General features: G+C 41.0%; 1 protein-coding gene across 1 annotated transcript in view; it reads left to right on the forward strand.

Moving 5' to 3' along the window:
• The window catches only part of SHROOM3 (shroom family member 3), a 345,976-nt gene that overhangs the window by 119,506 nt on the left and 201,722 nt on the right, over positions 1–24,748 (forward strand). Inside the window, exon 2 of the mRNA XM_073017420.1 lies at positions 614–768. Coding sequence (XP_072873521.1) covers positions 614–768 — 155 coding nt within the window. The remainder of the gene's footprint in view (positions 1–613; positions 769–24,748) is intronic.

The raw sequence follows: 24,748 nt of genomic DNA on the forward strand, positions 1-24,748 counted from the left end.
GTCACTGTCTCCCATCACCCCCAGTGGGACCATCTAGTTGCAGGAAACAAGCTCAGGGCTCCCAGTGATTCTACGTTATGCTGAGTTGTATAATTATTTCATTATATATTGTAATGAAAAAATAATAGAAATAAAGCACACGATAAATGTAATGCACTTGAACCATGCTGAAACCATCCCCCTACACCCCATCCTTGGAAAAACTGTCTTCCACAAAACTGGTCCCTGGTGCCAAAAAGTTTGGGGACTGTTGTTCTAAAGGAATAAAATAGTTGTCCGCAGTGAACTTTTTGAAGCTGTAAGGTAAGGGCTGGGGTGATGTCCTGAGCACCGTGGAATAATGGCCTTTGGATGGAAACTGAGTTCCTTCATTCATTCAGCTGATGTTTATGAGCGCCCTCCCTGGGCAGGCGCGGTGCTGGTGCTTGAGGGTGTGGACACCAGAGCCAGTCCCTGCCTTCTCACAACTTTCTCTGGGGCTGCACTTGCTGGGGTATGGCCCTAGCTGGTCTGTTGGGCTCTGCAGGAGTCCAAGCTGGGCTTGGGATAACCCGCCAGACTGCAGGCCAGGGGGAAGCTCACTGGTGGCCGTCGTATCTCTCCCTCCAAGCAGGTTGAAGAAGGGGGCAAAGCAGACACCCTGAGCTCCAAACTGCAGGCTGGGGATGAGGTCGTGCACATCAATGAGGTGACTCTGAGCAGCTCCAGAAAGGAGGCAGTTTCCCTGGTGAAAGGTTCCTACAAGACCCTCAGGCTGGGAGTGCGCAGGTAGGTGGCAGACCCCCACCCTGTCCCTCCTACCACCTCACCCCACCTCTTTCCCTGCCCTGCCCCACCTCTGGGAAAAGAGCTCAGGGTTGGTAGCTTGGCTTTAAACCTCCATGTGTGGATCCTGCCTTTTTTTTTTCTTCTTTTTTCTTTCCTATCTTGTGGGATGTGGGGAGGAAGTGGGGTGAAGACATTTCAGACACTGCTGTCCTTTGAAACACTCATTTCCCAGTAAGTATTGGTTTGTCAGGGATAGACCTCACTGTACTTCCTAAATTTTGGAGCCTGATAAAAAGTGACACTGATCCCAGATGTGGTCAGAGCTCCAACAAGCTTTTTGTCTGGTGGGACTAGAGAAAGCAATTGGCTTGGAACTTTCTGTGGTATTTTGGGAACCACAGCTACACCACAGGATTCTTCAAAACAGACAAATTCCCTCTTTTGATGTTTTGTTTTCTGGTCTCAATAGTGGTTCCTCTGTTGGGAAAGTGTTGGGTTGTGTTTGATTTTAATGCCTTAGCGTCAGAAGCTTTGTACTCCCAGGAACCAACTCTTGGTGGAGGAAATTATTTATGGAAAGGGGAAGGGAATTGAATTATTTTTTTGATCTCTATTAGTAAGCACTGCCTGAGATACTTTACATATCTTAGCTCATTTAATCTGCACATGAACCCCATGAGATAGCTAATCACTATCCCCATTTTACAAGCAAGAGGTTAAATAGGTTACTGGAGGTAGCCAAGCTGATAAGTTGAAAAGCCAGAATAGAATCTAGATTGCCTGATTCTATTTCAAGCCACTTGAGCGTCATTATCTTGACCTGCTAAGTGTTAGGCCTAAATATTTTGCATATTTGAATATTTCTTCCTTAGATTTCAGCTGCCTCACATAGCAGCTAATGTTACAGTATTTGATAATGTTCCAGTTGGCTGAGACTATAGGAGTCATCAACGAAGCCCCACCATTTTCAGGTTGTAGAAAATAAGCTGATTTTTCATCATGCCACAGATGGTCTCTTAAAGATCCGCATTAATTCATTTCTCAAATGTTTCCTAAGTGAGCCCATGCTCAGGGGAACAGCACCTCCTCCCAGCCACAGAAAACACAGTCATGACTGCAGTCCCACTGTGTCTCCAGGCTCTAGTGACTCTCCTTAGTGTGCTGGGCTGTGTCTGGTCTGTCTTCAGGGCCATCAACAACAGTTGCTTCTCTGGTGGTCAGTGATACAGAGTGGCTCAAAGCATAGTAGGCACGGGATTCAGACAGACCCAGGTTCAAATTCCAGGGCTGTCACCTGCTAGCTGTGTGAGCTTGGCCAAATTACTTAACCTCACTGAAAATTCAATATCCTTATCTTTAAATGAGGATTTATTTATTTATTTATTTTTGTTTGTGTGTTTGTTTTTTAAATGAGGATTTAAAGATATGTATTTATGCCAAAATATGGCAACAATCTAAGTATCCATGGAGGGACAAATGCATAAAGAAAATGTGGTGTGTATATGTTTATGTATACACACACACACACACACACAATAGGAATATTATCCAGCCATACAAAAAGAAGGAAATCTTGCCATTTGCAACAATGTAGATGAACCTGGAGGACATTTTGTTAAGTGAAATAAGCCAGGCACAGAACCATAAAAACTGTTTCATCTCACTTATACGTGGTGTATAAAAAAGTCAAACTCACAGAAGCAGAGAGTAGAATGGTGTTTGCCAGGGACTGGGGCATGGGGAGATGTTGGTCAAGGAGTACAAACTTTTAGTTATAAGATGAATAAGTTCTGGGACTTAAGGTAAAACATGGTGACTATAGTTAGTAATACTGTATTGCTTACTTAAAATTTGCTATGAGAATAGATCTTAAGTGTCCTCACTACACACACACACCCCCACACAGGTAATTGTGTGTTGATTAATTTGATTTTTGATTGTGGTAATCATGATACAGTGTATACAAATATCAAATCATCACATCGTACATTTTGAATATATTCAATTTTTGGCAATCGTATTTGGGCAATCCAACATACTTTACAAAGTGTTTGGAAAGATTAGATGAAACACTCTGAGGTAAAAAGAGATGTTGCTGCTATTATTTCTATTATTATTGGCCAACTCTAGGCATCGGCTCATTCCTTGTGGATCCAGATTTGAGTAAACTAAGCAGTCATCTCAAACATGGGGTGATGTATCAAACAGATGGGTAGACAGGTTCAGAACCACGGGGCCATTCCTTGTTTCCAGAGAATGCTGAAGGTTTTGAACTCACCTTGGCATTGGAACCCAGGAGCCCAGTTTGGGAACACTGGGCATTGATCTGTTGAGTACTAATGGCAGAATCCACACTCCTGATGTGTTCCAACATGACTGTGGTGATAGATTAGCCTCTGGAAAGGGCTGCTCTGTTTCCTGCTATGAAGAATAATCATGGTGGCTTCTGGTAGGCCTTGTAATAGATGGTGATATAAGATTTGAATTACTTCTTCTAGTAGAACCTTTGGAAACAGATGGTCATGGGGTTAAAATCTGGTTTAGTTACTTGCAAATTGTGTGACTTTGGGCTCTCTAAGCCTCAGTTTCCTCATTTGTGAAATGGAAGTAGTCATTCCTGCCTTGAAAGGGCATTAGTGAATTAAGTGTAAGTACATAGTAGATATGCAATATTTGATTATTATTATTCTGGATTAGGCTAGAGAGAGATACGTGGTAATATGGAGAAGTATTGTCATAATACCATATATGCTGACTCCCTGGTTATCTGGAGGCGCCCCTTTCATTCTCTTGGTGAGTTTACAACCATTTAAGGGCTACTACCCAGACTTACAGGTCTAGAACTGGTCACGACTGTCCCAGAGCTTGTGGAATTTAGAAGTATTAATTCACAGTATCCAAACTCACAAGAAACTGAAGGATATGAACCAGAATGCTACTACATTGACTCATTTTGAAAAGACAACTATAAGTGGAAAAGTACGCCATATGGACCAAAAACCAGTATACAGTACTTTATCCCTACAAGAAAACTAAATGAGAAGTCTAATTATGGTCAGGAGTTTGCATAGTGCTCTCCAGCTCCCCATGAAGAGAATGGTTCTGTAGGCACCAGTATGTTCTGGGATCCACTCTGATGGCCAGATGGTCCATCTTCCTATTAGGGGCTTGGCTGCCAGGCCACCGGAGATTTACATCCAGGAGCAAGGGCCCTTTCCCCTCTGGTCCCCAGGGAATCATGCTGCCAACTTTCTCCTCTCTGTTTTCATTCTCATCAACACCAAATCCCCTTCCTGATTGACACATTCTTTCTTTAGGTATGCTAATGCAATCGATAAGGTTACTGAGCAGTTCTTGCACTTTCTGCTTCTGGTGTGGGAAACATTTTGTCCCTAAGATGCCTTTTGAATATGTCTTATCTCATCTATTATGTGTTGATTTTTATAGTTGAACTTTAAAAGGAAAAGGAGGATGCCTTTACACCTGACACATGCTTACAGATGGGGATTATCAACAAGCCTCAGGAGACATGGATGGACATTTCTCCCCTACCTTCCAGAGATCCGCGTGGAAGCCTCTTTCCTCTGGATTAATCTGGCTTTGTATTTCGTGGTGCCGTCACTTTTCTGAGAAGTCTTACCTTTATACCCTGGCACACGTCATCGTCCTGAGATTCTGTTTCCTTTGATTTATTCATGACAGAGTGACTAAGGACATTTCATTTATTAGCTTTCTTTTTTTCTGTGTGACCTCCATACTTTTAAAAAAGATTGGGGTGACTTCCTGGAAACATAATAGAAAGGAGGGTCTGTTTCATAGATAAATCATTTGTGTAGTCAGAATGTATATTTTGGCAGCCTTGTACCTGCCTCTTTTTCTCTTAAAGTTATTTTGGGTGGGCGAGGGCAGCACCTCATGTCAGGCTTTCACATCCATCATAAAAATGTCAAGAACACAGAGCAGAGTAGTAGTGTTTATATAAGTTTTGGGATTGTCTTACCCAGTGACCAAAAACAATCAAAAGTAGAAACACCTTCTTAAAAGGCTACAGTGACAAGAGAAATGCAAAGCCTCAAGTAAGTTGTGGGTCAAAGACTTTCAAAGATCTGCTGACCCATAAAGAAGGCAGAGTTTAGCCCTCTCTGGGAAGAGGGCGTGAAGGGGGCGGTGTGGATGCTGCAAGAACAGAGCATGTGTCTGCTGCTTGATACATGAAGAGTGAAGGTTAACAGCTAGTAGTGGATAAATGGAGAAGAAATGATAAAATAATAAGTGGGTCAGAGAAAAAACATTCCCAAAGGAAAACAAACAGCTCCCAGTTGCAGGAAAACCCTTGTGGAATGCAAGGACAGTGCAAAGGATGTTAATTAGGAAAGCAGACATGGACACAAATGAGAGTCATACTCCAAATCCTCCCTGAAATCAACAGAGACTTTATCTGGCAGATATGTGTAAAATAGTTGTCCAGGAATCGGGTAACCTTTAAATAGAAACTGACAAAGGAAAGGGTCTTCAGATTTATCATCCCTGAGAGTAATGGAAGGTGCGTTTAGTATAAGGAATGCTCACTGCTGTTTGTAGATAATCTAAAACTTGAATTAAAAAAAAATAGGAGGCTATATTTGACCTCCAGAACAGATTGTTGGGGTTAATTGCTGTGTATTCATCTAAACACATATTTTTACCCTGAGTTTAGATGCAGACTCCTATCCTGAATTGGATTATCAGAATGGCCTTAGAATAAATGAATCCTTAATCCCAATTCTGATCTTTTCCCCAATTTCCTTGGCAAATCTAACCTTCCAGCCTTCTGCATTAAGGTGCTATTTTATTTTATTTATTTATTTACTTATTTATCTTTCATTAATCAAAAAAAAGCTGGAGGTGCTATTTTTGCCAAATACTATCCTACTTCTAAATTTGTTGTAAATGTATTTTTTGTGTTTTTACTTGTAGTTGGCAAAGAAAAACTTGAGTATATTTCATTTTAAATATTTCGTACTTTTTTATAAGGCTGTGCAAGCCAGGCAAAAGTTAGAGAAGGTATATGAGATAGTGGTGTCCAGCACTACCAGATTTGAGACAGCCTGGGTTTGAAGTCTCATGGCATAGATACCAGCTTTGTGACCTTGGGCACGTAATTTAATCTGTCTGATTTTTGCCTCACAAAATTGTTGTGAGGATTAAATGAGAACTATGTGGGTATGGTATTTAGTACAGTTATTAAATTATGAATCTACTGAAAACAAATTGCATATTTGTTAAGTAAATTATCTCTTTGACTAGAGATATGTTCTAGAGATTAAGTTCCACCCTAATCTCTAGAACATAGCCTATGAAATGGGGCAGTCCTAGTTTAATGGGAAGACTTTGATGGGGAAATTATCTTTCTGGGCATCAGAGAGAGCAGAGGGTGGGGAAAATTGAGCCCCTTTTCAAAGTGGAACCTTACTCCCAAACCTTTCCATCATCTCTGCAAGTCTGATGTAGTCTTTCCCCTTCCCATCAATTTATTCTATGAGTTGATGTGTTGGAAGGAAACATTTATTTTTTATTTGTCTGAATATACGTGTGTTGTAGTAGTAGTAGTAGTAGTGGTAGATCGCATTTTACTGGGAAAAGAGAGCTTGAGGAGAAAGCAGCATTGAAAAAGTAAAAAACAATAAGCATCTGCCTAAAATATGTGTATGCCAGGCTATATGACTTGCCCATGTAGAGGTGGCTAGAGTGAGAATCTAGGTCTTATGGCTTTCAGCCCATGGGTCTCTGCCTGGAGGTAGAAATGAGGGAATTGCATCCAAAAACAGGTAAAGGCTTGTCCAAGGCCACATGCTAGTGGCCAAAATGAGAGTCTAGGTCTTTGAGGATGTAAGTCTTGGGGACTTCTGGCCCCTCCAACAGTGAAATCATGAACTAGTGCTTTCTATTCCACTGTCTCCTCCTTTTAGAAATATCTGCGATGCTAAAAAAAAAAAAAAAAAAAAAAAAAAAAAAAGGCAAGGCCAGGCCTGGTAGCTCACGCCTGTAATCCCAGCACTTTGGGAGGCCGAGGTGGGCGGGTCACCTGAGGTCAGGAGTTCAAGACCAGCCTGGCTAACATGGTGAAACCCCGTTTCTACTAAAAATACAAAAAATTAGCCAGGGGTGGTGGTGTGCCCCTGTAATTCCAGCTACTCAGGAAGCTGAGGCAGGAGAATCGCTTGAACCTGGGAGGCGGAGGTTGCAGTGACCTGAGATCAGGCCATTGCACTCTGTCTCAAACAAACAAACAAACAAAACCACAAAACAATAAAAAACAAAGAAGCTTATGTTTGATTCATCGAAGAAAACATTTCGAATGAAGAAGTGATTCCCCACTGACCTTGAACTTCCTTTGGGAAGGAAATGCACTGCACTGCTCTGGATGCCCAGCTGACTTGAGTCTCTGCAGCAGCCTCTGGAAATAAAACTATGTGCTGCGTTAGTGGCTGCTTCCTCCCTCCTAACAAAAATGGTGATGAAATTAAGTTCACCAAGACCCTTGGGCCCACACTCCCCTGAATTCACCCTCCCACATTTCTGAGGGTTAACAGAATAGTTTCTTTTTATAAACTAGTGAGATGACATTATTACAATGGAATGGGACGGTTGGCTCACACACTTGCTACCTCCGTGTCAGATTTCTGTGACCTTATATTTCTAGATTGAATTGCAAGACTGTAACTTACCCAGGATTTGCAAGTCAATGATCTAATGAACTTTTTAAAGTCCTCTGAAAGGATACAAAATTAACTCCATTAGCCATTAGTAAAAAGGGTTGTGCAAATCAGTGCCTTTTCCAGCTCATGGTTACGGTTTATAAAAGAAAATAATTTTTTGGAATATTTTCACTACTACCTCCTCATTTCCTTCACACTGTTTTGCCACCTCTCCACCCCCTCACCTGCCTGACTCTATTTCCTGAAAAAGCATCTACATTCTTAAAACAGTTTGAGATTAACCACCTGATGTCTCTTTCTGACTATTTTAAAGCAGTTTAAAGAATCAATTTATTAAAAGCTTTAAAAGCAAATGGAACAGAACTCCCTATTTTTAAGGCAATAAAGTTGAAAGGAAGGGTTGAAACTTTTCTAGAACATAAAAAGCATATTTTTTCTTATAAATTGACAATCTGCAAGCCAGATTGTGTAGCACGAAGGTGCCAGTTCTCAGATATGAGATTGCAAACAGCATGAGGAAGACACACTATCATCTGGATTCCAGTCTCAGTTCTGCTGTGGTCTGGCCATGGTACTACGGTATTACTCAATCCCTCTAAGACTAAATTTCTTCTAAAATGGAGGAGAACAGTTCCATACTGAGTTGCTATAAGGATGAAATAAGATAGTATATATAAAAATGTTTCATTGTACTAAAATATTAATCTTTATTCCACGAGGAGCTTCTGTTGTACAGTCTCATGAAAATTACCTGACCACATTCTCTTATGATTGCTCTATTTAATGGCACTGATGTGACTCATTTTTGTAAATGAGAACAAATAGGTTTTAAAGCTTCTGATTATAACCTCTTTGCTAAGAGGAAATATGGCTTTAAAGGACAGTACCAACTAGGCCCAAGTTCACAATGGGATTTTGGAAAAAAGGCCATATTATCTGGAGAATTTAAGTGGAAAGAGTTCTAATGCTGAACCATGTTGAATCTCATTGGTGGAAGGCTGAGCTCCAGGACAGGAAGCTCAGATTGCAGGAAGGGGCTCTCTACACAAGTGTATTTGCACCTTCTGGTGTTTTTTTTTGTCCCAAGGACTGGTCAGGTTATACAGGCACATGTGACCCAGGCTGAGCAATTTGAAAACATAATGTTCTTTAGACAGCACAATATGCTGCCTCTGGGCAAGTTATGACATCAATAGATAACTATCAAGTGGGCGGGCAGTGGGAGGTGAGGACAAACAGAAAAGGTACAGTGACCTTTTTATAGACAATTGCAAAACTGGTCTTGAAGCTCAAGGAACTCACCTCTGTGCATAAAAGTGTGGCCTCCTCTACCTCTCCTAGGCACAGAAGACGGATGAGAAATATATTTGTGCCATGGTGAGTTCCAATAACTGACTTTCAAGACATAAAAAAAGGCCTGATGCTGTGCTCTGTGGTTAACTTCTGTATGAAGGGGCAGGAAGGCAATGTGTCCGCACCACATGCCACAGGAGGAAAGCACAGGAGCTCAAGTGGCAGCCAGCGTGGCAGGCAGTATCACTCTGTGGTTCTGTGTTGGGAGCGTCTCATGTCTCAAATGTTACCTCTCGCCTTCACATGTCTCCTGAAGAGCTGTGACCACCCTCCCATGCCCCACTCTGCTCTCCCATCATTACTTCACTCATCCTGGTCATCTGCTCTTTGAAGTTCTTAATGTGGGCAAAGGGCTGGCAGATACCTGGGTCGTGAGTACAAATCCCAAACTGCAGTACAGTTTGCATCCGGGATTAGAGTTCCCTAGAGGGGAGATCAGTATAACTGAGAACTGTGGTAACTTACCCTTCTAAACATTTTTTCCACTTGAGCAAGTGGTTGAGAGGAGAGGAAGGAGGCAGCTGCAGTGGCCTCTGACCCCCAGAAACTTTTCCAAGAGGCCTGGCATCATGGGAATTTGCTCAGTATGCTTTGAGGAGGTATTTCAATCCTGCTGGGACCATTCTCAGAGCAGTTTTTGGCTTCTTTGGAGTTCTAGGCTTGAATGTCACTGTATAGAAGTATAGTATTTTATTTCCTAACCAGTTGTTCCTTCCCATGGAAAATTCAGGTAACACATTATTAGGTTTCTGGAGAGGTATGCAATGAGACTCCCTTACTGTAATGAGGAAGGGGCCATTTTTTTCCCCTGTAGCCCATAATGATAACCACTATTTTTATTCAGTGGGTTACATATGCTTACTGGCTATGCACTAAACACTAGCTTCATACAAAGGAATGCTCTATTGTTGCTAGTGAAGGAGGTTTCATTCTTGGGCTAGCACAGCTTTACTTCAGACAAATGTATTCCAGACAGAAGCCAACCCTCTATACCCAACCACTAAAGAGTGACACTCAAGGCTGGGTACAGTGGCTCACGCCTGTAATTCCAGCACTTTGGGAGGCCAAGACTGGCAGATTATGAGGTCAGGAGTTCGAGACCAGTCTGGCCAACATAGTGAAACCCTGTCTCTACTAAAGATACAAAAAATTAGCCGGGTGTGGTGGGTGCCTGTAGTCCCAGCTACTCGGGAGGCTAAGGCAGGAGAATCACTTGAACCTGGGAGGCAGAGGTTGCAGTGAGCTGAGATTGCACCACTGCACTCTAGTCTGGGCAACAGAGCGAGACTCCGTCTCAAAAAAAAAAAAAGCAAAACAAAAACAATGGCACTCAAATATCTGTCTGAGCCTTTAGGATATGAGGTCTGAGTTCTGAGATCACATAAAAGTTGTGGTGGAATCTTTCCCCCCAATTTTAAATTTGGATGCATCAGCTAGAACAAGTAAGTTTGGATGATTCCCATTTAGAAGATGAACCAAATATTTGGAACTCTAAATCCTTAAATCAAAATGGCTTAAAGCTACTGCTTCTTAAATTGGGCTATACATTGGAATTACGAAGGGAGTTTTAAAACAGCAATAACAACAACAAACTAACTAATTTCTGACTCCTACCTCCAGAAATTCTAATTTATTTCATTTTACTTTATTTTTTGAGACGAGATCTTACTCGTTGCCCAGGCTGGAGTGTAGTGGCAAGAACACAGCCTCGACCTTCTGGGATCAAGAGATCCTCCCACTTCAGCCTCCGGAGTAGCTGGGACTGCAGGTGCACACCACCACACCCAGATAACTTTTTAAAATTTTTTTGTAGATGGTGTCTCGCTTTGTTGCCCAGACTGGTCTCAAATGATTCTCCCACCTTGGACCTCCCAAAGTGTTGGGATTACAGGTGTGAACCACCAAGCCCAGCCTCAGAGATTCTAATTTAATAGATGTGGGGGTGTGGCCCTGTATTGGAAACTTTAAAAGCTCCTCAAGAAAAGGGCTGGGTGCAGTAATGCCTGTAATCCCAGCACTTTGGAAGGCCGAGGCAGGAGGATCCCTTGAGCCCATGTCTGCCTCAAGACCAGCCTGGTCAACATGGCAAGACCCTGTCTCTACAAAAATTAGCTGGGCATGGTAGTGCGTGCCTGTAGTCCCAGCTACTCAAGAGGCTGAGGCAGGAGGACTGCTTGAGCCAGGAGATTGAAACTGCAGTGAGCCGTGATTGGGCCACTGCACTCCAGCCTGGGTAGCAGAGCAAAACCCTGTCTCAAAAACAAACAAACAAAAAATGGATGGTTGCATCTGTACTGAAAATGTACAGCCTTTTTTCTTATCATATTCCCTAAACAATGCAACAGTGATTTACATAGCATTTACATCGTATTAGGTATGATAAGTAATCTAGAGATGATTTAAAGTATACAGGAGGATGTGTATAGGTTATATGCAAATATGACATCATTTTATACAAGGGACTTAAGCATCCATGGATTTTGATACCTATGAGGGGGTCCTGGAACCAATTCCCCCATGAATACAGAGCTACAACTGTATTCATTTATGTCATCAGCCCCCTATGTTTCAAAAACCACACTTTGTATAGCGTTAGCGTAAATACCCCATTTCTTGAGAATAAGGGGTAGAGAAATGGTTTCCATAAAGGATTGTTAAATACCACCCCCTCCACATATCCTTAATGGAAAATCAGATCTTCGAAGGTCCTGGCAAGCTGCGTCCTGTTCTGTTTTTCTGTTTTATTTAATTTAACTGCTCTAAGATCACAAGTGTCCTATGAAGGTCCTGGAGAAGAATCTTAAAGTATAGGTTTGCGGGTTACTGAGAGCAGTAAGCAGGCTCTTAGCCTTCATTAGGCAAAGGGAAACACCTGGTTCCATCTGACTTGCGATGAACTGTGGGTTCTTTTTCTTTTGATCGTTGTTTATTAAGATGGCTACCTCAAATATGTATTTGTTACCACCTGTCTCCTCATGGTTCTGTTGCTTCGGGCATCTTCCCACGTGGCAGTGCTAAAGAGCCTCATTAGTCTTTGGCAAAATTATATCTCTAAGACTAGCATCTTTGTGCTTTTGCCAGTAGCTAAAATGTCTGTCTAATTGTATTACCTAGTCTAGAGGCCTGTGCCGCTGTCTGTAGACTAGCTGCCAGATTACTTAGTACAGTTTGTCAGTGCATCTGAAAAATGCAATTTTTCTACTCCCCTCTTATTCTGCTGTCAAACTCGAGTCCGATGCTGTGTTTGCTTAGTGGGTGGGATGTGTAAAATTATAATGCGGGGATGATTGCTTGGTTAGTGTGTTTATTGTTTATGTAGGAAGGTTGCTATGTTGTTTTCATGAAGACTGTGATGCTAAGGAGCATTTTTAAAAGATTCTTTGGGGGCTGGGTGCGTTGGCTCACACTTGTAATTCCAGCACTTTGGGAGACCGAGGTGGGTAGGTCATTTGAGGTCAGGAGTTCGAGACTAGCCTGGCCAACATGGTGAAACCCCATCTCTACTAAAAATACAAAAATTAGCCAGGCATGGTGGTGGGTGCCTGTAATCCCAGCTACTTGGGAGGCTGAGGCAAGAGACTCGCTTGAATCCGGGAGGCGGATGTTACAGTGAGCCGAGATCCTGCCACTGCACTCCAGCCTAGGCAACAGAGTGAGACTCCATCTCAAAAAAGTAAATAAGTAACTCAAAAGATTCTCTGGAGTCTTTCTTTAAAGGTGTGTCTTAGGGATGAGCCACTATTACTTTTTCATTGTAAATAAGTAGGGGCCCACAAGCCCTGGACACCTAAAACAATCTTTCATGGAATTTTCTCGGGAGACATTTTATATGTCCTTCACCCTCGTAACTTAAAGAAGCAAATAATTAAGAGACCCATTGTTTTTTACTGCTGGTTACATGGTACTGAAGGATTTTGGGGTTTTTTTAAACTAAATTAAAAATTTCCTCAATTATCCCCTTTGACTCACTCCCTCTCTTCCTTCAGGTATTTGCTCAAATGTTAGCATCCCCTGCACAGCCCATTTTAAATCTCAGTCCCCTTTCTCCTGTATCCTCACACCCTCCTGATCTTTATTTTTTACCTGTCTCTTTCTCACACACACTAGAATATAGGTTCTTCGATGGCAGGGATTTTGTTCGTTGTGGTATCCCCAGTGCTTGGAATGGTTCCTGGCACACAAATGTGCTCACTGAATGTTGGTGAGCCAGCTCTGAGCCAGGCTGCCTGACATTGCCTCTCAGCTTTACAACATCTACTATTGAGGGCCCTTGGACAAGTTAATTGCCCTCTGCCATTGTTTCATGACTTGTAAAGTGGGGATAGTAACAGTTTCCCCTTCATGGGTATAATAAATTGCTGTCTAAATCTTGGCTGTTTTTAATTACATCATCCAACAGGGTTAGTTATTTTTCCTGCATTAAGAGCTGCTGGACAGGCAGTCTGCACTTATTTTCCCTTCTATTCCCTATGGAATATGATCAATAGTTTCATCACTTAACTGACCACACTTTTCTCCTGTATCCCCTACCAAAGGAGGATCATATTCGAAGTTTGTTTTTCCCTCTGTGAAATGAGATCGATCTGATTTCCTCCTGCCTTAATGCCCCTGTGTCTCTTCTTAGTAAGGTAGCCTGTCCCCAGCCCTTGTTCGGGAGTGAGGTCCCCAGGAGACTGGCTTCAGGGGTGCTTCTTGTAGCAGGACCCACCCTTCTCTGTGTCCTCAGCTTCCTCAAGTCTCACTGGAATAGGCACTCTTTGCAGTCACCTTGTTATTTGGAGGTTTGGATTTGTTTCTAATACTCCCACCTCCTACCCCTCAGGGTGCAGTGCTGTGCAGTGGTTAGGAGCACTGGCTTTGAATCTAATAGAACTTGATTTACAACCCTGACCCTTCTGTGAGATCTTGGCCAACGACTTCACCTCTCACTTTTTTTGTCTGGGAAGTAAAAACAACCATCCACACTTCATATGGAGGTTGTAGCTATAAAGACAACCTGTATATAGAAAAAAACTCAGCCTTAGGTTTGACACACTGTTATCAATCATTTCATTCATAAGTTCAACCATAGTTATTGAGCAGGTGCTGGCACCAGTTCTCAGCAAATATGTACTAAATGGAGGCATTTCTATTTTTCACTAAGTGGCTTTTCCATACTGTTAGTTGTTTTATGGAGTAAAAAAGCAGATCCAGCCAAGGAGGGTTTGGGGCTTATGTTTCTCACCAGTGAAAGTTAAACTAAAATTAGACCGAAATCCACTTTGTCAGAGGGGAGAAAAAAGCAATGGGAAAAGGTGACTTGCTAATAACAATGGATATAAAACTTTAGCATGGGGTGGATGGGTGAGAGGTCACTGACAAAGCTTCTCTCCTGACCTCCAGAGAGGTCATTTTGGAGAAACTGCTGCCTGCTTTATGAAGGTCAAAGCACCCAGAAATGAAAGGACTTAGCCTTAGGTCACAGGTCTAGTAAACCGCAGAATGAGGAATAGAAGTCAGGCTTTCTAGCACCAGCCAAGCCTGCTCTCTCAGGGTTTACATGAATATGTAAAACTCCAAAAGCCAGAGCTCCTTTTTGCTTTAATCTTATGATATTTTCTTTCTTACTGATGGCAGGAAACAGATAATTTGAGATGTTCGTGTTTTGCTGAATGATTCTCCCTTATCTCTCTGGTACATCTTTCCAGTTTTCCTAGCTTCTTCCTATAACAGTTTTTTTCCTTTCCTCAAAGTGTGGACTTCAGACAACTTGCATCAAAACGGCTGTGGTGTCTATTTAACTTGCAAATCCTTTGTACTTCTTCCTACATAAGACTGTCTTGAGGGGGGCCGGCCTTTTAACATAGATGCCAAGTGATTCTAACACCCACTGAAACTTGCAGCCTCTAGCCCTAAGGGAGTGGATAGGCTCTTCTCTGGCAGGGTGAGGTCAACCCCATGAATCTTCCCTGTCTCATTGGCCCATGTAAGAGACAAAAGGATGAGATCAGTGTCCATTTGAGCAACTCCATGGTTATTCTCGAAAGTCTCTAGCATCGTGCCTTTTCTTGGCCTTGATACATAGGTAAAGTTCAAAATTCAAATTTTCTACTTCAAATAAAGTTTGGGGATGGTTTTTATTTCTGTGAACTTCAGAAACATTTTAGAACACAACCCAAATGCTCAGAAATGTTAACACACACACACACACACACACACACACACACCAGTACTTCTCAGCCTGCCACCTTTCCAAGGGCAGAGCAACCTGCAGCAGTTTCTAAAAATAGGCCTTTCTGCTACAGGTCACTAAATAGGAATGGCCTCCATGTCACTCTGTTTACAGTTTCACATCTGACACCTTCATAACAATAGTGCTGACTTGATGAGGCATGAGGACCACATCAGTCTGTGGGAATTCTTGAAAAAATGCAACCCGGGGCTGCGGCTGGTGTGCATTCGGTGGCATCCCCACCAAATCCAGCCGTGTTTGGATTCAAGGCCCTTTCAATATTTGCTTCACGATTCCTCGTCACCTTTCCATCACTGTCTCAAAGTCAGGGGCAGAAGTCAAAAACTCCGAGTCACTCCACAAGATAGCAATGAATAGAAACATGAGCTCATGTTCAGGAATTTAAGACTCACCGTGTTTTCTTTCGTTTTGTTTAATCTGTCTTGCATTTCTCCTCTTTGCAAACTTGTGGGTTTACAAAGCATCATCTAGCTGCAAATTTAATTTTAGGATCCTTCAAGATAATGCTCAGAAAAAGCAAACTTATCTTTGCTATTTTCAGGATAGCCCTACAACAGTGAGAGGTCTTTTCCTTTTGTGTAATAATTCATGCACATTCCCGTCCCAGTCCCTAAGTGAGCAGACTACGTGGGTGGTATTAGAATTACAATTTCTTGGGATTAACATTCTAAAATTAAGAAATGGGGTAAAAGAATGGGGGCACTTGACATTAAATATACATGAGGTGATTGGACTGGATCACTGGGCATTCACATTCATAAGATTCCTAGTAAGTTCGGAAGAAGTGGACCTATTGGTATCAATTCAGGATCCTACTTACAGGAATCAATTTTGATTTGCAAACTTAGCCTGCTGTCTTTAAATAAATAATTCTAGTAAGCTCTCAAAATGTTAGCTTTGGGTGTCTACGCATTTTCATTCTTTGATTTTTTTCTCACGACTCCAGTAATAGGGATTATTACTACTATATTTTACAGATGAGGAGATAGACTTGCAAGAGGGCAGTCTTCTCAAGGGGATACATGTATAAATGTGGATTTAAACTCCAGTCTATCTGATGCAAAAGCCCAAACTTTTATGTCAGTAAAAACTAGTTCAGATGAGCTGGTTTTCAGTGATTGCTGAAATCCCTGAACCAATATGTGTTCCTCAGCCTCTGGGAGAACAGGAGCTGGGCTTGGCCAATGCTTTTATTTGTTTTGCTTTAAAGAAAGCACACACTGGGGCCTTTTGTTTTCCCAGTAGTGTTGATTCACATTCCCTAAATAAATTAACCTTCCCGTCTTGTCTCACTCATTTGACATTAGCAAGTTTACATGCCAATAAAAGTAGAAATGGGAGAAACAATACTGCAAGAAGAGAGAAGTGACAGAGGCTTTAGAGTGCACCAAGAGATGAACACAAGCTCATCATTTTCTACACTCCTTTCAAAACAAAACAAAGCAAAACCCCACAGCTTGATTCCAATCACAGTTTGTTCTGTGATTTTATAAGTGGTTGAAATGCCTGATTACAATTGAAATGTTGGAACATTCATTATTTTGTAAGAGAATAGTTGAGACTTCCAATAAGATTTTATCATTTCTCTTCCAAATAGTGGAAGCTTGATAAATGATGGTGAGATTCTGTACTAGTCTTACTAGTACTTATTCACAGATCTCGAAGTCTCTGTGTCCATTGTGGGATGGGTTCTGTGTGGGTCAAATATAGCTTCTGAAGAAGTTGAGATTTGTCTTTGTGCTCTGCTATTAACAGCACCCTAATGAAGCACTCCGGCTACTCCCATCTTCTCTCTGCTTCCTTCATACTGCACCCCCCCCAGCCCAATCTCCCTAAAATCTTTCCTTCCTGAGAATTGTTTCTCCACATCTGCCTCTTTCCTGGCTCCTCATCCAAACTTGCCTTTGCATTTCTTACTCCCTCGGAGCCTTGCTCGGAGATGATTTGCTAATCTTTGACATGGCTAAGCATAGTAAATGTCCTTTGAGAACAATACAATCTTACACTAACATACGATGGGAATAATAAAGCTACTATTCATATTTTAAAAGGCAATTTTGCAGGTTGTCAACATCTTACCATACAAGAGTGAGTTCCCAGTGGTGTAATCTCAGTGACAAATTAGTTGGAGCTATGTATGTATAGATAGGTGGACCACTGTATACCGTGATAGGTGACAGGACCTTCAGGTCATGGGCAGAAAGTAATCTTAAAGGCTGACCTTGGCCACTGCAGCCTGCATGTTCTGGGACATCCTGAGATCTCCCTGTGTGACTGACACTTCCCCCTAAGGACTCTTTCCAGTGCAGTTGGTAGGAAACCTTAGTGGTCAATGATGGTGGGCCAGAGAGGTGAGGGACAGAGGATACATCAGATATCCTAATAGTATATATAGTTTAAAGGCTCATTTCATAATTTTGGAAGTTGTTTTCTAGGGATATTGTGATCATTCAAATGTAGATATCTGCATCTTGAATATACTGGGAAAAAAGTGATTGGCATGTTTCAGGGGCAGCTCTAGCAGTATAACAGTGTATGGGTTTGCCCCTTTATGGATTGTGGGTAGGAAGAGTTTTATTCTGAACTAGTGTTCTCTGCTACCCAACTGTTTATGAAATATGAACACAGGCTGGGCTCAGTGGCTCATGCCTGCAATCCCAGCGCTTTGGGAGGCCAAAGCAGGTGGATCACTTGAGGTCAGGAGTTCAAGACCAGCGTGGTCAACATGGTTAAACCCTGTCTCTACTAAAAATACAAAAACAGCCGGGCATGGTGGCACACACCTGTAGTCCCAGCTGCTTGGGAGGCTGAGGCAGGAGAATTGCTTGAACCCAAGAGGAGAGGTTGCAGTAAGCTGAGATGGCACCACTGCACTCCAGCTTGGGTGACAGAGGAAGACACTGGCTCAAAAAAAAAAAAAAAAAAAAGAAAAGAAAAGAAAAAGAAAAAGAAAAAAGAAAAGAAATATGAACACAAGCTTGAAACCCAATAAAATTGAGATTTAGATCTGTTACTTGCCCTCAACAGGCACAGCAAGGCCAGATTTAACACTTAAAAATATAGATGTCCTGTTAAATTTGAATTTCTGATAATGAATGAATTTATTTTAGTCAAAATAGGTACTCAATTTTATCTACCAAATCTAGTCACAGGACAATATAGATGTATAGAAAAAATGTAGGTTCCTTGTCTTCTTTAAAAACCCACTTCTACTGGTTGGCAATAATAATAATAATAATAATAATAATAATAATTTTATTATTTTTTATATATATATATATATATATATATATATTTTTTTTTTTTTTTGAGACGGAGTCTTGCTCTGTCACCCGGGCTGGAGTGCAGTGACCGGATCTCGGCTCACTGCAAGCTCCGCCTCCCGGGTTCACGCCATTCTCCTGCCTCAGCCTCCCGAGTAGCTGGGACTAGAGGCGCCCGCCACCTCACCCAGCTAGTTTTTTGTATTTTTTAGTAGAGACGGGGTTTCACCGTGTTAGCCAGGATGGTCTCGATCTCCTGACCTCGTGATCCACCCGTCTCGGCCTCCCAAAGTGCTGGGATTACAGGCTTGAGCCACCGCGCCCGGCCTATTATATATTATAATATATATTTTGTTATATATTATATACAATATTATGTTATAATATAATAATTATTATTTTTTTTATTATTATTTTTATTCCTAGCGAAGTTAAAAGCTCACCTGGTCCAATCATTTGAATAGTCCCTTAAAGGGCTCAGTCTGAAATAAAATCCTCCCTTGCTCAGATGTCATCTTTTTTCTCCACTGCCCAACTGTCTTGCTAAACATCTCTGTCTTGAAAATACAAATCTCTACTGAAAATACAAAACTAGTTGGGCATGGTGGGGCATGCCTGTAATCCCAGCTACTCGGGAGACTGAGGAAGGAGAATTGCTTGAACGTGGGAGGCGGAGGTTGCAGTGAGCCGAGATCGTGCCATTGCACTCCAGCCTGGGCAACAAGAGTGAAACTCTGTTTCAAAAACAAATAAATAAATAAAATAAAAAACTTCTGCACAGCAAAGGAAATAATCAACGAAATCAAGGAACAACCCACAGAATAGGAGAAAATATTTGCAAATGACCCATCTGACAAGGGGTTAATAACCAGAATATATAAGGAGCTCAAACAACTCTATAGGAAAAAATCTAATAAGCCGATTTAAAAATGGGTAAAAGATCTGAATAGACATTTCTCAAAAGAAGACATATAAATGGCAAACAGATATATGAAAACATGCTCAACATCACTGATCATTAGAGAAATGCATATCTAAACTACAATGAGATAGTATATCATCCCACCCGTTAAAATGACTTATATCCAAAAGACAGGCAGTAACAAATACTAGTGAGGATGTGGAGAAAAGGGAACCCTTGTACAGTGTTGGTAGGAATGCAAATTAGTACAACCACTATGGAGAACAGTTCAAGGTTTCTCAAAAACCTAAAAAGAAAGCTACCATATGATCCAAGAATCCCACTGTGGGGTATATACCCCAAAGAAAGGAAATCAGTACATCAAAGAGGTATCTGAACTCCTGTGTTTGTTGCAACATTCTTTACAATAGCTAAGATTTGGAAGCAACTTAAGTGTCCATCAACAGATGAATGGATAAAGAAAATGTGGTACTTACACACAATGGAATATTATTCAGCCATTAAAAAAATGAGATCCTGTCATTTGCAACAACATGGATCAAACCGGAGATCATTATGTTAAGTGAAATGAGCCAGGCACAGAGAGACAAACTTCACATATTCTCACTTGTTTGTGGGATCTGAAAATCAAAACGATGGAACTCATGGATATAGAGAGTAGAAGGATGGTTACAGAAGCTGGGAAGGGTAGTGGGAGGCTGGTGGGGAGGTAGGGATGGTTAACGCATACAAAAAGATAGGATGACTAAGACCTACTCTTCGATAGCACAACAAGGTGATTATAGTCCATAAAAATGTAATTGTGCATTTAAAAATAACTAAAATCATGTAATTGGATAGTTTGTAACACAAAGGATGAAGGCTTGAGGAGATGGATACCCCATTCTTCATTGATGTGATTATTATGCATTGCCTGCCTGTATCAAAACATCTCATGTACCCCATAAAGGTATACACCTACTTTATAACCACAAACATTAAACATTAAATGTTAAAATAAAAAATGGGTAAGATGGTAAATTTTGTTATAAATATTTTATCACAATTAAATTTTTAAAAATAAAAATAAAGGACTTTGGTGATTAAAGCAAAAATAAAAACTGAGTTAAAAACAGTTGAAGCGATAGGTATTAATTTGATGAATGGTGACATGACCAACTCAGCTGATTATCCATTGAATGTAATCCCAGAGGTTAGGGTTCAGAACTGTATACTGGAACAGATGCTCCTGGTAAACATGAGTATTTCACCAAACCTTAACTGAATTTCTAATCTACCTAAAGTATAAGAAGGAGCTGGTCAAATAGATCTGACTCTAGCATTCCAAAAGGGAAATTGGTGTCAGTGTGTCTGTTGAAATAAAAGATAATCTATACTTGAAATTTTTGCATATCACAGGCTAAAAAGCCCTCTGTGTAAATTAATTCCTAGTGGTCTATATCTTTCTACATTAAAAATATTGGCAAATCAGCTTCTCCCCATCCACCAAAGGGATGAGGTGCTGGAGAGGGTCTGATTGTTTACTGTTTACTGTGTACTGTTGTCAACAGTACATTGGTTAACTAGGAATTTTTCTAAGTCCCTTCATTGCCCTGTTCTTCCAATCATTTGGCATCAGGTGAATAGTTCCAGCCTCCCTAGAGGCAGCAATAAAGGACAGGGACTGGTATTGGCAGATGGTGAGGCTTTAGAACAATACCTCCACCTCCTATTTTATTTGCCTACCCAATAAAATAATATTCTTTAAAATAACAATTCATGTTTCTCAATCTTGTTAAAGGATGAATTAAACAATCTTTAGAAAAATGCTCCAGTCTAGGTAAAATCTGAACTTATTATGCATAGCACAGCTTCAAGACAAGTCCCCTATAACTCCCTCACAATCTAGTTGCCAACATTTAGCCCCTCTTATAAGAAAATCTGCAGCCACCACTGTTCTAATTCTATTGCCATGCTGCATAAATTTTCTGAGAGGGAGAAGAATCTTTAAACATCAAATTCTGCCACCTTTCTCAAAACTATATTCATATAAGACAATGTTTCCATAAGCCCCAGGAAACTGGTTTAGGTAAATAAAGGTAGATAATACCTATGTTAATAAAAGATAGTGATATATTTTCTCCCTCTTCTTTTTACTGTGTTAAGTTTTTTTTAAGTACCTAGGTAATGTCATCTTTTAATAACACACACCTCCACCAATCCTTATAATGTAAATCATTCAGAATTTAGATTCTAAATTAAATAAGGTTCATTATGCTCCTGGTTAAGAAAAGAAGTTTATCATTGTGGAAGAGCTAAGAAAACACACCCCTAATTTTATGGGGAGGCTATGTAGTGCAATGGAAAAGTACTTGAACTTTGGAGTAGCCCTGCCTTTGAATCTGGACTTTTCACTTATTGACTGTGTGACTCTAGCTGCATAACTTATTACAGGCTCAGTTTCCTTTAGCTATACAGTTGGAAGAAACTTTATCTAAATTTGTATCTCAGGGGGTTTTGTGATATTCACATGAGATCCTCTATGCAGAGTGACAAGCAGGTACTTGGCATATGGTAACCGCACAAGAGATGGTGGTTATCAGACAGAACAGGTGTGTGAAGGCAGTAATCACCAGAGCTCTCGGCTAACTTTGTGAACTGCATGGGGTTGTTGAGTTTACCATCACTCTTTTTGGTTGTACCTTATTTATTTGAACACAGTTTTATTTCTTTCAGACCTGATGCAACTCTATCTGTTATCAGTTTCTCATACTTAAGATTTGAACGAGACAACAACAGGCAAAGCTCATTTATGATGTAGACCCAAGGTGGGCTGGAAAGTCTGGAATTAGCTGGAAAGGTCTTGATGGAACCTTTTGTGGGTGTTAGAAATGTTCTATATCATTTTTACCCTTTACATAGATTAGTACACTTTATCCATTCTGTGTATGTTACACTTTAAGAAAAATTTTTAAATGATTTCATAAGGATCACAAGACCTACCCATACCAAATCCACCATCAAAGCAAGTTGATTTTATTTTTAACAAGCCTCACTGAATTTAATAAAGTTCTCTGTAAGAATTAAAAAATGACATCTGGCTGGGCATGGTGGCTCATGCCTGTAATCCCAGCAATTTGGCAGTTTGAGACCAGCCCTGGCTACATAATGAGACCCTGACTTTACAAAAAATTTTTAAAAATTAAAAAAAAATGAGCTGGGTGTGGTGGTGCTTGCCTGTGGTCCCAGCTACTCAAGAAGTTGGGGTGGGAGGATTGCTTCAGCCCGAGAGGTCAAGGCTGCATGAGTCGTGGTCGTGCCACTGCACTCCAGCCTGGGCAACAGAGTATCTCAAAAAGTAAATAAATAAACGCACTTACACAAGTACTTGATCTACAGATGTTTGTTTAATCCACATTAAAAATCTGGAAGTTTTGCATAATCTGGATTTCTGGCTTGTGGAGAAGTCAGACGATCTGGCAGTGGTGAGCTGGAGCTGCACGCACCCACGTCTAATGAGGCATTCTCTCTCCAGTTTGCCTTGGGGCTCCACTGTTTCCTGTGATCCTACACCTGTTGCTTTGCTTATTTACTCCACCTGCCTGGTCTAGTCAGCATTTGAGTGTGCCAGCCTGGTAGCGCTAACACTGGTGGGCCAGTTATCTTCTTCATCTCCAGCCAACTGACAAAGCTGTCTTTTCCAATGGAGAACTGGTTGATGATTTTTAATCCTAAACCGGGGAAGGGAATCATTGTGTCTTACTCTCTTTGATCTCTCCAGTCCATGGCAAGCACTCATGAAATGCTTGTTGAGTGAATGAAAAACCCTGCATCATGTGCTGACTACTTGTTTGTACATATCTCCTGTCACATTTCTTTTAATGGCAAATGGGTTTGTTAGTCCCACTGTGATTCAAACCATCCTTTTCTACTATAGCACAAGATGCAGAGTTATGAAAGTGAAAGGAAAAATGTTCTCCTCACTGTCAGTTTAAATCATGATTTGAAGCAGGTTTTATTATACCAAATTATCATCAGGCTAATTGCTTGACAACCTCTCTCGTTACTGCTGGCTGGCGCCATTCAACTGATCCCCTCTGCTGATATCTGGCTGGGGAAGGTGTGGCATATCCTCACTAAGGAGAATTCTGCTACCCGGAAAAATACCCAAAACTGCTAAGCATCATACATGCCATCTATGTCCCATTCCGAAGTTGCAGTAAATCCAATATGTGCAGTAGTGTTTAAGAGCATATGACTTGAAATCAGGTTACCTGGCTTCAAATCCTGTTACTACCACTTGTTAATTTTGTGACCTTGGGCAAGTTTTTTTTGTTTTGTTTTGTTTTTTTGAGATGGAGTTTCACTCTTGTTGCCCAGGCTGGAGTGCAATGGTGTGGTCTTGGCTCACTGCAACCTCTGCCTCAGCCTCCCGAGTAGCTGGGAATACAGGCATGTGCCACCACACCTGGCTAATTTTGTATTTTTAGTAGAGATGGGGTTTCTCCATGTTGGTCAGGCTGGTCTCAAACACCGACCTCAGGTGATCTGCCAGCCTCGGCCTCCCAAAGTGCTGGGATTACAGGCATGAGCCACTGCGCCTGGCCGATCTTGGGCAAGTTTTTAATCTCTCTGTGCTTGAGATTCTCCACCTGGGAAATGGCGATAATAATAGTACCTCCCTTGTGGGGTGGTTGAGAGAGTTAAAATATGTAAAGTACTTAGTATCCTGCCTGATGCCTAGTAAACATTACATTATGTACTCTACTAAGTACATATGTAATTATATAAATGTAACTGATACGTGCTTCTACCTTTCCACCTTATTTATTCTTTATATTAGCTGTGTAATTGTCCCAGAGATTGAAATGAATAATTAATAATGCTATAGTTTGTGTTCCACAATGCTTTTTCTCCAAGAGGTTTTTTTCATTCCTAAGAATGAATTGTGAACCCAAATGTAACTCCTTTACCTCCTATTCTTAGCACTAAATGGTAACTTGGTTTTCCCTGTCTGGGATGTTGGGACTTTGAAGGGATGATTGAGTTCAATGCCTTTAATTGCTACCTTCTGGCCAGTAACATTCTTGTGAAGAAATACCTTAGTTTCCCCAAAGAATTAAAGAATATGGAAAAAGAGAAATAAGAACAGGGGGATATGATTACTTTAGGCCAGCAGAATAGAAGCAGAATTAAATTGAAAAAATGTGTTGATTCTCATCTGTAATGCCAGTCATTTTCATTTGTGTGCCTTTTTTATATCATAAGTGGTTTATGTCCTACAGTTATTATACCAGACAGGTATTGTATAATAATACTTTGGACTTAGCTGACATCTTTTATGATACTAAGAAGCCTGGAGCCATTATCTCATCAAACTTGTTAAAGTTAGGGTGTCATCAGACTGGGATAAAAAATGATTGCCTGAGTGCAAAATGAGCATTGGGCTCGGCTGCTGTGTGTCTGCTTCCCTTACAGCGTTTTCAAGGATCTGACTCCTTCAGACATACTTGGAGTTCAACAAATACAATTT

The sequence above is a fragment of the Chlorocebus sabaeus genome, chromosome 7 (assembly GCF_047675955.1).
Source record: "Chlorocebus sabaeus isolate Y175 chromosome 7, mChlSab1.0.hap1, whole genome shotgun sequence".
Taxonomy (NCBI): Eukaryota; Metazoa; Chordata; class Mammalia; order Primates; family Cercopithecidae; genus Chlorocebus; species Chlorocebus sabaeus.